Source organism: Salmo trutta, chromosome 35 (genome assembly GCF_901001165.1).
Source record: "Salmo trutta chromosome 35, fSalTru1.1, whole genome shotgun sequence".
NCBI lineage: Eukaryota > Metazoa > Chordata > Actinopteri > Salmoniformes > Salmonidae > Salmo > Salmo trutta.
The window spans coordinates 23492906-23506370 of record NC_042991.1 but is presented as its reverse complement, the minus strand read 5'-3'; the positions used below and the strand labels follow the sequence as shown (position 1 = coordinate 23506370).

The 13465-nt window shown below is 43.3% G+C and overlaps 1 protein-coding gene across 1 annotated transcript in view; it reads left to right on the top strand.

Moving 5' to 3' along the window:
• LOC115174408 (DNA polymerase zeta catalytic subunit) overlaps window positions 1–13465 on the top strand; it is a gene marked incomplete at its 5' end in the record, with an annotated part of 49299 nt that overhangs the window by 24985 nt on the left and 10849 nt on the right. Inside the window, 4 exon segments of the mRNA XM_029732918.1 lie at window positions 5174–5289; window positions 5891–6009; window positions 6129–6247; window positions 10941–11082. Coding sequence (XP_029588778.1) covers window positions 5174–5289; window positions 5891–6009; window positions 6129–6247; window positions 10941–11082 — 496 coding nt within the window.

Below are 13465 nucleotides of genomic sequence, written 5' to 3'. Positions count from 1 at the left end.
GCTCGCTAAGATTTTGAAAGTATGATGTTGACATGATCAGTCCAATCAAAGCTACAGTAGTTATAACGTGATTTGACGTCATTTTATAAATGATCTTGAGCCTTCTTGGAAGGGCACTTCTGATGTAAATCTATGGCAGCACCCAAGGGGGCTTGAACTGCCTTGCTCTCCTTGTAGATTCAGCGGTGACGTAGGTTCCCCATGAGTGACAGAACACTGAGTCAATCACGGCGCAACTAGAGAAGATTACCAACCCCTACGCTCAGTATTTTCCGCTAGCTCCCCCTCCACCACAGAAAGCACTGAGCTAGGCTGAAACACTTGCATTTTGAAGCTGCCTTACTCAAGAAAGAGACCATGTTTGTATGTGGCTTTATTAACTCAATATTGATTTCAAACTGATATGTGACACACATTAATGCCAAAATAACATTCAAAACAGGCACATTTTTTAAAATATTTTTGTTGTTGCTAAAAGGTGGTGCTCAAAACAGGTGCTTCGCCACTGATCAATATGACGATATATGTTATAATATACTGTGTGTGTGTGTACTATTTTCTACATTTTAAAATAATAGTGAAGACATCAAAACTATGGAATCATGTAGTAACCTAATGTGTTAAACAAATCAAAATATTTTTTCTTTTTTAGATTCTTCAAAGTAGCCACCCTTTGCCTGGATGACAGCTTTGCACACTCTTGGCATTCTCTCATCCAGCTTCATGAGGAATGCTTTTCCAACAGTCTTGAAGAAGTTCCCACATATGCTGAGCACTTGTTGGCTGCTTTTCCTTCATTCTGCGGTCCAACTCATTCCAATTGGGTTGAGGTCGGATGATTGTGGAGGCCAGGTCATCAGATGCAGCACTCCATCACTCTCCTTCTTGGTCAAATAGTCCTTACACAGCCTGGAGCTGTGTTGGGTCATTGTCCTGTTGAAAAACAAATGATAGTCCCATAAAGCGCGAACCAGATGGGATGGCGTATTGCTGCAGAATGTTGTGGTAGCCATTAGGGTTGCACATTTTGGGGAATATTCAGAGTTGGAAACTTTCCGTGGGAATTAACAGGAATATATGGGAATTAACGGAAATATATGCAAATGAATATTAATACCATTTAAATGTAGATGTTCTTTTGCATTGGATATATTTACCATATATGGAGACAGAAACATAAACCTTTTACCATAACATAAGTTGACATAATTGCAAATGATTAAATCCTTCCAATATAAATCAATTATATATTTAGTTATGAATTGAACTTTAATTAAATTAGTTCACTCTTCACATGGGATGATTTCACTGAACAACAAAAGAAAGGGAATATTGAATGGTCCCCAATGATCCATCGCATCTCCCAAAAACATTTTCTGTAAAATGATAGTCTACAAACTAAAGCTTTGGTTGTCTTCCTCTCAGGCTTCCATGTCTTCTCCCTGGACCTCCTCAATGTCCACCTCTTGAACATCAGACTCTGAGGCCTCATCTTCACTGTCACTTTCCAACCCCGTTGAGGATGGCTTGTTGTCAGGCTCAAAAAGTCTCAAATTTGCCCGGATGACCACCACTTTTTCAACCCTTGTGGGTTCGATTCCCACGGGGGGCCAGCACAGAAAAAAAAGAAGAAAAAAAATATATGAAATTGTATGAAATGTATGCATTCACTACTGTAAGTCGCTCTGAATAAGAGCGTCTGCTAAATGACTAAAATGTAAATGTAAAATGTACTTTGGTGTGTGTTCCCAAACAAGGACCAGTTGCGCTCTGAGGCGGCTGATGTTGGTGGGATTTGGAGGATGATGGAGGCAACAGGGGAATGAGCCTCAGATCCACAAAGTCCCTTCCACCAGATGGCTGATGAGATATGTTGGCACGACTGCCATATTGCATCTTAAAGCCCTTGCTTGGAAGTGTACTTCGCCAGACTGCCAAGAACCTTGCCCTCATCCAGGCCAAGGTGGCGAGACACGGTAGTGATGACACCATAGGCCTTGTTGATCTCTGCACCAGACAGGATGCTCTTGCCAGCATACGTGGAGTCCAACATGTATGCTGCGGTGTGTATGGGCAGAAGTCTTCACGCGTTTTGATGTATTTCAGAACTGCAGATTCCTCTGCTTGGAGCAACAGTGAAGTGGGCAGGGTAGTACAGATTTATTCTCTTACATCTGCAAGCACAGTCTGAACATCAGACAGGATGGCATTGTCTCCCTCAATCCGTGCAATGGCTACTGCTATAGGTTTCAGGCTGCTTACCACTCTCTCCCAAAATACGTCATCCAGGAGGATCCTCTTGATGGGGCTGTCCATATTGGCAGACTGTGATATGGCCATTTCTTGGAGAGACTCCTTCCCCTCCAGGCGACAGTCAAACATGATGACAACACCACCCCAATGGGTGTCGCTGGCAGCTTCAATGTGGTGCTCTTATTTTTCTCACTGTGCTCAGTGAGGTAGATTGTTGCTATGACTTGATGACCCTTCACATACCTAACAATTTCCTTGGCTCTCTTGTAGAGTGTATCCATTGTTTTCAGTGCCAAGATGTCCTTGAAGAGCAGATTCAATGCATGAGCAGCACAGCCAATGGATGTGATGTGAGGGTAGGACTCCTCCACTTTAGACCAAGCAGCCTTCATGTTCGCAGCATTGTCTGTCACCAGTGCAAATACCTGCTGTGGTCCAAGGTCATTGATGACTGCCTTCAGCTCATCTGCAATGTAGAGACCAGTGTGTCTGTTGGCCCTTGTGTCTGTGCTCTTGTAGAATACTGGTTGAGGGGTGGAGATGATGTAGTTAATTATTACTTGCCCACAAACATTCAACCACCCATCAGAAATTATTGCAATACAGTCTGCTTTCTGTGTGATTTGCTTGAACTTCACTTGAACTCTGTTGAACTCTGCATCCAGTAAATGAGTAGATAAAGCATGTCTGGTTGGAGGGGTGTATGCTGGGCAAAGAACATTCAAAAATCTCTTCCAATACACATTGTCTGTGAGCATCAGAGGTGAACCAGTTGCATACACAGCTCGAGCAAGACATTCATCAGCATTTCTCTGCTGTTTCTCCATTGTCAAAAAAACCTTCTGATTCCAGGAGGACCATGAGCTGTTGCTATCAATAAGGTGTCTGATTCATCATTTTCACCTCGAATAGAAGCAGAGGGACTTTTGTCAGAGGTTGCTTGTTATGAGTGCTGAGGGAACTTTATGCACTTGGCCAGATGATTCTGCATCTTTGTTGCATTCTTCACATATGATTTTGCACAGTATTTGTAAATGTACACAGCTTTTCCTTCTACATTAGCTGCAGTAAAATGTCTCCACACATCAGTTAGTGCCTGTGGCATTTTCCTGTAAAGATGAGAAACAAATGAGTAAGAAAACAACAAATACAATTCCATGTACAGATAAATAGTTAAGCAGTTAGATTAAACAATTCCTTTGTAAGATAAATGTTTTAAAATGGAACATGTATGGAAACAGGTGAATTAACACTCAGTTAGCAGGCTCAAGCAAGCTAAAACCCACATGGTAGCAAAAACTAACACACTTTGTGGAGGCTACTGTTTACTAGTTAACAAAAAATTATGTATGTCATGAAAAATATTTTTGCCCCACTCAGTATTGTAATCAAAACTTACCAGAAAGCATGCAGTCTTTGGATCAGACAGTGTAGTCGTGTGGGCTCAATAGCATTACATTTACATTTTTTGTCATTTAGCATGTCGTTAGTGTGCAAGATCTTGAGAATCAGCTGTACATGTGATGGAAGAGTGCACTGCACATGGGATGGAAGAATACACTGTGCATGCAGAGGGTTGCAATTCCATTGAATTGGGGATATTTTAACCAAAATATGCCAGAAGACCGAGAATTGCCTTATGTGTATCCCACAAAAAAAGGGTAACTCTTATAAGCTAACTTTTTTGATGAATTTAAGCAAAATTCCCCAAATTCCAGGGCTTAACTCCCCATGACCCTTTGCAACCCTAGTAGCCATGCTTGTTAAGTGTGCCTTGAATTCTAAATAAACCACTGACCGTGTCACCAGCAAAGCACCCCCACACCATCACACCTCCTCCTCCATGCTTCACGGTGGGAACTACACATGCGGAGATCATCCTTTCACCTGCTCTGCATCTCACAAAAACACGGCGGTTGGAAGGACAGATTTCCACCGGCCTAATGTCCACTCAATCAAATCAATCAATCAAATGTATTTATAAAGCCCTTTTTACTTCAGCCGATGTCACAAAGTGCTATACAGAAACCCAGCCTAAAACCCAAACAGAAAGCAATGCAGATGTTTGTGTTTCTGGCGAAAGCAAGTCTCTTCTCCTTTTTGGTGTCCTTTAGTAGTGGTTTCTTTGCAGCAATTCGACATGAACAGTTGATGTTAAGATGTGTCTGTTACTTGAACTCTGTGACGCATTGATTTGGGATGCAATTTCAGAGGCTGGTAACTCTAGTGAACTTATCCTCTGCAGCAGAGGTAACTCTGGGTCTTCCTTTCCTGTGGCGGTCCTCATGAGAGACAGTTTCATCATAGCGCTTGATGGTTTTTGCGAATGCACTTGAAGAAACTTTCAAAGTTCTTAAAGACCTTCACGTCTTCAAGTAATAACGGACTGTCGTTTCTCTTTGGTTATTTGAGCTGTTCTTGCCATAATATGGACTTGGTCTTTTACCAAATAGGGCTATCTTCTGTATACCACTCCTACCTTGTCACAACACAACTGATTGGCTCAAGCACATTAAGAAGGAAAGAAATTCCACAAATTAACTTGTAACACGGCACACCTGTTAATCGAAATGCATTCCAGGTGACTACCTCATAAAGCTGGTTGAGAGAATGCCAAGAGTGTGCAAAGCTGTCATTAAGGCAAAAGGGTGGCTACTTTGAAGATTTCTTTAACTCTTCTTTGGTTACTACATGATTTACGACGTGTTATTTTATAGTTTTGATGTCTTCGCTATTATTCTAAAATGTAGAAAAACCCTTGAATGAGTGGGTGTGTCCAAATTGTGACTGGTACTGTATATATTTGTATTTGTTCACATTTCTAAGTAATCTAATACTCTTTTCTATATTGTTTTGGCCAGTGTTAAACATTTGTACTGCTCTTTCTCCTGTCATGTAAGTCTCTGTTCTGTCATGGCAGGTTTGACCCAGACATTCTGGTGGGCTACGAGGTCCAGATGCGTTCCTGGGGCTACCTCCTCCAGCGGGCATCAGCACTCAGTGTGGACCTGTGTCGGCAGCTTTCCCGGGTTCCAGGTAGGGTGGCACTGATCCTGGCCCCCTCTGCTGCAACAACACTGCTTTATTACCAATACAAATTGTCTGATTGAAGGAAGAGTAGGAACTTCCTCTCCTAAAGGAAACAGTGACAATTGTTAATTACACAGCTTGATATGCGTTTTGTTTGTTACATATTACATAGTAGTTACATATTTGGTAGGGTGGCACTGACCCTGGCCCTGTTTGCTGCCACAACGCTCCTATAAAACAGGTCTGATGAGAGAATAAAATAAGCACTTCCTCTCCTAAAGGAAGTCGTGGCATGTAGCTAATCCACAGCTTGAGAGCTTGTTTATTGAGTGTAGATATTTCTCTGTGATTTAGGTAAAGTATTGTGTTTCGTAGCATGGGGTGGTTCTATTTGGAATCTGATTTGATTAAAATACTGTGCATTTGTGGGAGTGAATTTTATGCTCCACTCAGTGTATTGAAATATATTGGCACTCGTACAGAAACCTCAAGCAGGTTTCTCTCTGACGTTCTACTGCTCTAAACCCAGCCATTCTATCCAGGTCAAAGGAGAATGTCGTCTGGCTGCTCCTCCATGGGTGTAATAACGTCTGTCTGTTGTCTTCAGGTGACGCCAAAGAGAACCATTTCGCAGCAGAGAGAGACGAGTATGGAGCAGACACCATGACAGAGATACACATCATCGGACGTATCGTCATCAACCTGTGGAGAATTATGAAGACTGAGGTAGCTGCTGCTGCAGACATTATTAATCACTTCCCTTTTATTTTCGGAACGTAACCACCAGATACCTGGGTTTCTTAGGTCATGTGTAAGTGTGTATTTCATTGTTTTTTTTTCCCCAGGTGACATTGAACAACTACAGTTTTGAGAATGTGGCCTTCCACGTCCTGCACCAGCGCTTCCCCCTGTACAGCCCCCGCTCCCTGTCAGACTGGTTCGACCACAACACTGACCTGTACAGGTGGGCATTACACCATCCTACTGGATACACTCACACCCACTTACCTGGCTGCTCTCTCTTTTCAAGAGCCGACAGACATGGCAGCTCTGCTTCTAGCTCCTAAGCAACTTTGCAGTATTTAGTTTTTTTGTGTGTTATTTATTACATTATTAGTCCAGAATGTTTTTTCTGTTATTGTATACAGACAGAAATAACTTTTGGATATCTGAGCAGTGGTAACTCACCAGGATTACGACTTTCCCGAATTGGATCGTTTGTTCGTACCCCACAGGGCAAATTAACTTATTCCAAGAAGCAGCCGGTGGAGGAGAGGTATTCGGAGTGGACTTCTAGTCTGACTCAGGAGGCGTGCACACCAGCCACCGCTTCTGAGTATATAACCCGCTAATGTTCAGTCTCTGGACAATAAAGTAGACGAGCTCAGGGCGAGGAGCTCCTACCAGAGAGACATCAGGGACTATAACATACTCTGTTTCACGGAATCATGACTCTCTCCGATGAAGTGTTTTGAGAGGCTAGTTAAGGATCATATCACCTCCACCTTACCTGACACCCTAGACCCACTTCAATTTGCATACCGCCCCAATAGATACACAGACGATGCAATCGCCATCGCACTGCACACTGCCCTATCCCATCTGGACAAGAGGAATACCTATGTAAGAATGCTGTTCATTGACTATAACACCATAGTACCCTCCAAGCTCATCATTAATCTTGGGGCCCTGGGCATCCTGACAGGCCGCCCCAGGTAGTGAAGGTAGGAAACAACACCTCCACTTCACTGATCCTCAACACAGGGGCCCCACAAGGGTACGTGCTCAGCCCCTTCCTGTACTCCCTGTTCACCCATGACTGTGTGGCAACACAAGCCTCCAACTCAATCAAGTTTGCAGACAACACAACAGAGGAGCTGATCGTGGACTTCAGCAAACAGCAGAGGGAGCACGCCCCTATCCACATCAATGGGACCGCAGTGGAGAAGGTGAAAAGCTTCAAGTTCCTCTGCGTACACATCACTGACAATCTGAAATGGTCCACCCACACAGACAACAGGTCCTCAGGAGGCTAAGGAAATTCGGGTTGGCCCCTAACCTCTCTAGTACATGTGGGACGAACTCGTCCCACCTACGTAACAGCCACTGAAATCCAGTGGCGCGATTTTTGAATCGTTAGAAATGCTATAACTTCAATTTCTCAAACATATGACTATTTCACAGCTATTTAAAGACAAGAATCTCGTTAATCTAACCCCACTGTCCGATTTCAAAAAGGCTTTACAACAAAAGCAAAACATTAGATTATGTCAGCAGAGTGCCCAGCCAGAAAAAATCTGACACCCATTTTTCAAGCTAGCATATCATGTCACATAAACCCAAACCACAGCTAAATGCAGCACTAACCTTTTATAATCTTCATCAGATGACACACCTAGGACATTGTGTTATACAATACATGCATGTCTGTTCAATCAAGTTCATATTTATATCAAAAACCAGCTTTTTACATTAGCATGTGACGTTCAGAAAAAGCATAACCACCGCAAACTTCCGGTGAATTTACTAACAGTTTGCTAAATTACTCACGATAAACGTTCACAAAAAGCATAACAATTATTTTAAGAATTATAGATACATTACCCCTCTATGCACTCGATATGTCCGATTTTAAAATAGCTTTTCGGATGAAGCACATTTTGCAATAATCTAAGTACATAGCCCGGCATTACAGGGCTAGCTATTTAGATACCCACCCAGGTCAGCATCCACCAAAATCACATTTCCTATAAGAAAGATGTTCTTACCTTGCTTGTTCTTCATCAGAATACACTGCCAGGACTTCTACTTCAATAACAAATGTTGGTTTGGTCCCAAATAATCCATCGTTATATCCAAACAGCGACGTTTTGTTCGTGAGTTCTAGAATGCTTCTTCGCGGTGTCGCGCATGGCGCATTGGCGTGTCAAAAATGTCTAAATATTCCATTACCGTACTTCGAAGCATGTCAACCGCTGTTTTAAAACCAATTTTTATGCCATTTATGTCATAGAGAAGTGTTAATATTCCGACCGGGAGTATGCATTGAGCCTAAACAGCCGAATAAAATTTCTCCTCAGAAGCGACTCATGCACGCGCATCATTGAAAGGTCCTCCGAGCATCCACTTACAAAAGGCGATAATATATTTCAACCTGAGGTTCCCTCGTAAACCTTCAGTTATTTCGCGGGCTCTGAGAGCCTATTGGAGCCCTGGGAATTGTCACGTTACAGCTAAGATCCTTACTTTTCAATAAAAAGAGGTAAGACGCACGACTCCTTGTCAGACAGGGTACTTCCTGCTTGAAGCCTTGTCAGGTTTTTGCCTGCCATAGGAGTTCTGTTATACTCACAGACACCATTCAAACAGTTTTAGAAAATTCAGAGTGTTTTCTATCCAAACCTGAACAATAATATGCATATTCTAGCTTCTGAGTTGGTGTAGGAGGCAGTTAAAAATGGGAACATATTTTTTCCAAAATTCTCAATACTGCCCCCTATACCAAACAGGCTAAGACCCTCACAGACTTTTACAGATACACAATTGAGCGCATCCTGTTGGGCTGTATCACCGCCTGGTACGGCAACTGCACCGCCCGCAACCGCAGGGCTGTCCAGAGGGTGGTGCGGTCAGCGCAAGTCCCTCTTTGCCATGCAAATGAACTGAATCCCCAAAAAACATTTCCACTGCATTTCAGCCCTGCCATAAAAAGACCAGCTGACATCATGTCAGTGACTCTCTCGTTAACACAGGTGTGAGTGTTGACGAGGACAAGGCTGGAGATCACTCTGTCATGCTGATTGCGTTCGAATAACAGACTGGAAGCTTCAAAAGGAGGGTGGTGCTTGGAATCATTGTTCTTCCTCTGCAAATCATGGTTACCTGCAAGAAAACATGTGCCGTCATCATTGCTTTGCACAAAAAGGGCTTCACAGGCAAGGATATTGCTGCCAGTAAGATTGCACCTAAATCAACCATTTATCGGATCATCAAGAACTTCAAGGAGAGCGGTTCAATTGTTGTGAAGAAGGCTTCAGGGTGCCCAAGAAAGTCCAGCAAGTGCCAGGACCGTCTCCTAAAGATGATTCGGCTGCGGGATCGGGGCACCACCAGTACAGAGCTTGCTCAGGAATGGCAGCAGGCAGGTGTGAGTGCATCTGCACGCACAGTGAGGTGAAGACTTTTGGAGGATGGCCTGGTGTCAAGAAGGGCAGCATAGAAGCCACTTCTTTCCAGGAAAAACATCAGGGACAGACTGATATTCTGCAAAAGGTACAGGGATTGGACTGCTGAGGACTGGGGTAAAGTCATTGTCTCTGATGAATCCCCTTTCCTATTGTTTGAGGCATCTGGAAAAAAGCTTGTCCGGAGAAGACAAGGTGAGCGCAACCATCAGTCCTGTGTCATGCCAACAGTAAAGCATCCTGAGACCATTCACGTGTGGGGTTGCTTCTCAGCCAAGGGAGTGGCCCCACTCACAATTTTGCCTAAGAACACAGCCATGAATAAAGAATGGTACCAACACATCCTCCGAGAGCAACTTCTCCCAACCATCCAGGAACAGTTTGGTGAAGAACAATGCCTTTTCCAGCATGATGGAGCGCCTTGCCATAAGGCAAAAGTGATAACTAAGTGGCTCAGGTAACAAAACATCGATATTTTGGGTCCATGGCCAGGAAACTCCCCAGACCTTAATCCCATTGAGAACTTGTGGTCAATCCTCAAGAGGCAGGTGGACAAACAAAAACCCACAAATTCTGACAAACTCCAAGCATTGATTATGTAAGAATGGGCAGCCATCAGTCAGGATGTGGCCCAGAAGTGAATTGACAGCATGCCAGGGTGGATTGCAGAGGTCTTGAAAAAGAAGGGTCAACACTGCAAATATTGACTCTTTGCATCAACTTCATGTCATTGTCAATAAAAGCCTTTGTAATTATACTTCAGTATTCCATAGTAACATCTGACAAAAATATCTTAAGAGACTGAAGCAGCAAACTTTGTGGAAATTAATATTTGTTTCATTCTCAAAACTTTTGGCCACGACTGTATATACTCTATCCTACTGTATTTTATTCAATGCCACTCCGACATTTCTCGCCCTAATATTTATATATTTCTTAATTCCATTATTTTACTTCAGATGTGTGTGTATTGTTGTGTTGTTAGATACTACTGCACCGTTGGAGCTAGAAACACAAGCATTTCCCTACACCTGCAATAACATCTGCTAAATATGTGTATGTGATCAATACAAATTGATTTCATTGATGTGCTCCCATTATTACTATCGGCAGTGGCGCAACTTTTACTGAAATTGCATTTTTGTGCTGCCCAGTTTATCATTGGAATGTGATACAAAACGAGGCAACTGTGTGGTTTAGGACCATGCGGACGTCTCTAACCGGTCCAGTAGGCTGTTTGGAGTGTTTTTCCGACTAGATAAATAAAAATATATATAATAATAATAATGTCCCCCCCACTTCTAAAACCAAAGTTGCGCCTCTGACTGTAGTCCAAAAAAAATTGTGATCAACTCTTTATTGGTTCTTCATACCAATTCAGTAGAAACTGAGACAATAAAACTTGTCTTTACATCTGCAGTACCTTTGATTTCCTGTATGACGTTGACCCAGACTGTGTTGTGTGCCTGCCAGGTGGAAGGTGGTGGACCACTATGTTAGCCGGGTGGCCGGTACCGTGCAGCTTCTCCAGCAGCATGACATCATCGGCAGGACCAGCGAGCTGGCCAGGGTGTTTGGGATCCAGTTCTACCACGTGCTCACCAGGGGATCCCAGGTCAGGACCCAGCACACGTTGGAACGTTATTGGCTGAGATGTGAATTAGCACTGTGTTGATGTAATGTTTAGCTACAGGTACAACATGTGGTTTCGCACCAAGGGTTATTATAGTTTGGTGTTTTTTCCTATTTTCTTTTTATATATATATATATATAAAAATTCAGTTTGTTTTCTGACCTGATTTGCAGATCTAGGTTTAGTTGTATCAAAACGTTAATATTTATTTTTAGTGTTGGGGACAGAAAGCGTGCGTGGGAGACTAGGAGCCCTTTGTGTTGTATAGTTTGTTTTTTGGGATGTCACTTCCTGCAACTTGGGTCAGTAATACATAAGGTCTGGTAATACATGACGGGTCTGGTCATAGTTTAGGTTAGGTTTAAATTGTAAAGCCAACCTCAATGTGACTTGGATTTAAAAGGAATAGCACAGAGAAACATGGTGACACCAATCCAATGCTTTTTAACTTTAATAGTACCGATCTATCTAAATTTGATCAGTTTCACAGCAGGAAAATAATCCTGCATCAACAAGAAATGTGGATTATAATTCTTAGACATGTTTGTAGGGGTTGATAAATGTTTTTGTTAGGGCAAATTAAGTCTGACATTTTTAAGTGAAAATTACAAGTTTTTTAATTTTTTTTTATTACTCAAATACACTAAAAGTGCTGTCCTGGAAAATTCTATGAGACAAGAGTGATCAAATGTAGATAGTATATCTCTGTACTCGTTGGAAGAATCAAGTTGGCTACCCCCCATTAGTTAGCTAGTGATTGTGATACACAAACCCGTCCTATTTGGAAAAATCACCACCTCCTGGCTGCATTTACCCACCAGATTGTTAGCCTGAAATCCCCCCAAAAGCTTGAAACCCCATTAGATAAAAAATATACATAATACTAAAACTGAACTGATTTCATGACTGTTTTATTTTTACTTCGTTTTGGAATCAAAGATAGTTTCAGTATAGCTTTATTTTTTTAAACAGATTTGTTTATTTCAGTTTATTAAATCGTTTTATTCATGATTTTAGTTTTTGTTTACTATAATAACCTTGCTTCACTCACTGTCCAATGTAGCTGATATGCCTCTCATCTAGGGCAGTCTACCTCCCCCTCTGTAGTAGACTAGAAGGTGTCTGTCTGGCTCACCTCTACCTCCCCCTCTGTAGTAGACTAGAAGGTGTCTGTCTGGCTCACCTCTACCTCCCCCTCTGTAGTAGACTAGAAGGTGTCTGTCTGGCTCACCTCTACCTCCCCCTCTGTAGTAGACTAGAAGGTGTCTGTCTGGCTCACCTCTACCTCCCCCTCTGTAGTAGACTAGAAGGTGTCTGTCTGGCTCACCTCTACCTCCCCCTCTGTAGTAGACTAGAAGGTATCTGTCTGGCTCACCTCTACCTCCCCCTCTGTAGTAGACTAGAAGGTATCTGTCTGGCTCACCTCTACCTCCCCCTCTGTAGTAGACTAGAAGGTGTCTGTCTGGCTCACCTCTACCTCCCCCTCTGTAGTAGACTAGAAGGTATCTGTCTGGCTCACCTCTACCTCCCCCTCTGTAGTAGACTAGAAGGTATCTGTCTGGCTCACCTCTACCTCCCCCTCTGTAGTAGACTAGAAGGTATCTGTCTGGCTCACCTCTACATCCCCCTCTGTAGTAGACTAGAAGGTATCTGTCTGGCTCACCTCTACCTCCCCCTCTGTAGTAGACTAGAAGGTATATGTCTGGCTCACCTCTACCTCCCCCTCTGTAGTAGACTAGAAGGTATCTGTCTGGCTCACCTCTACCTCCCCCTCTGTAGTAGACTAGAAGGTATCTGTCTGGCTCACCTCTACATCCCCCTCTGTAGTAGACTAGAAGGTATCTGTCTGGCTCACCTCTACCTCCCCCTCTGTAGTAGACTAGAAGGTATATGTCTGGCTCACCTCTACCTCCCCCTCTGTAGTAGACTAGAAGGTGTCTGTCTGGCTCACCTCTACCTCCCCCTCTGTAGTAGACTAGAAGGTGTCTGTCTGGCTCACCTCTACCTCCCCCTCTGTAGTAGACTAGAAGGTGTCTGTCTGGCTCACCTCTACCTCCCCCTCTGTAGTAGACTAGAAGGTGTCTGTCTGGCTCACCTCTACCTCCCCCTCTGTAGTAGACTAGAAGGTATCTGTCTGGCTCACCTCTACCTCCCCCTCTGTAGTAGACTAGAAGGTATCTGTCTGGCTCACCTCTACCTCCCCCTCTGTAGTAGACTAGAAGGTGTCTGTCTGGCTCACCTCTACCTCCCCCTCTGTAGTAGACTAGAAGGTATCTGTCTGGCTCACCTCTACCTCCCCCTCTGTAGTAGACTAGAAGGTGTCTGTCTGGCTCACCTCTACCTCCCCCTCTGTAGTAGACTAGAA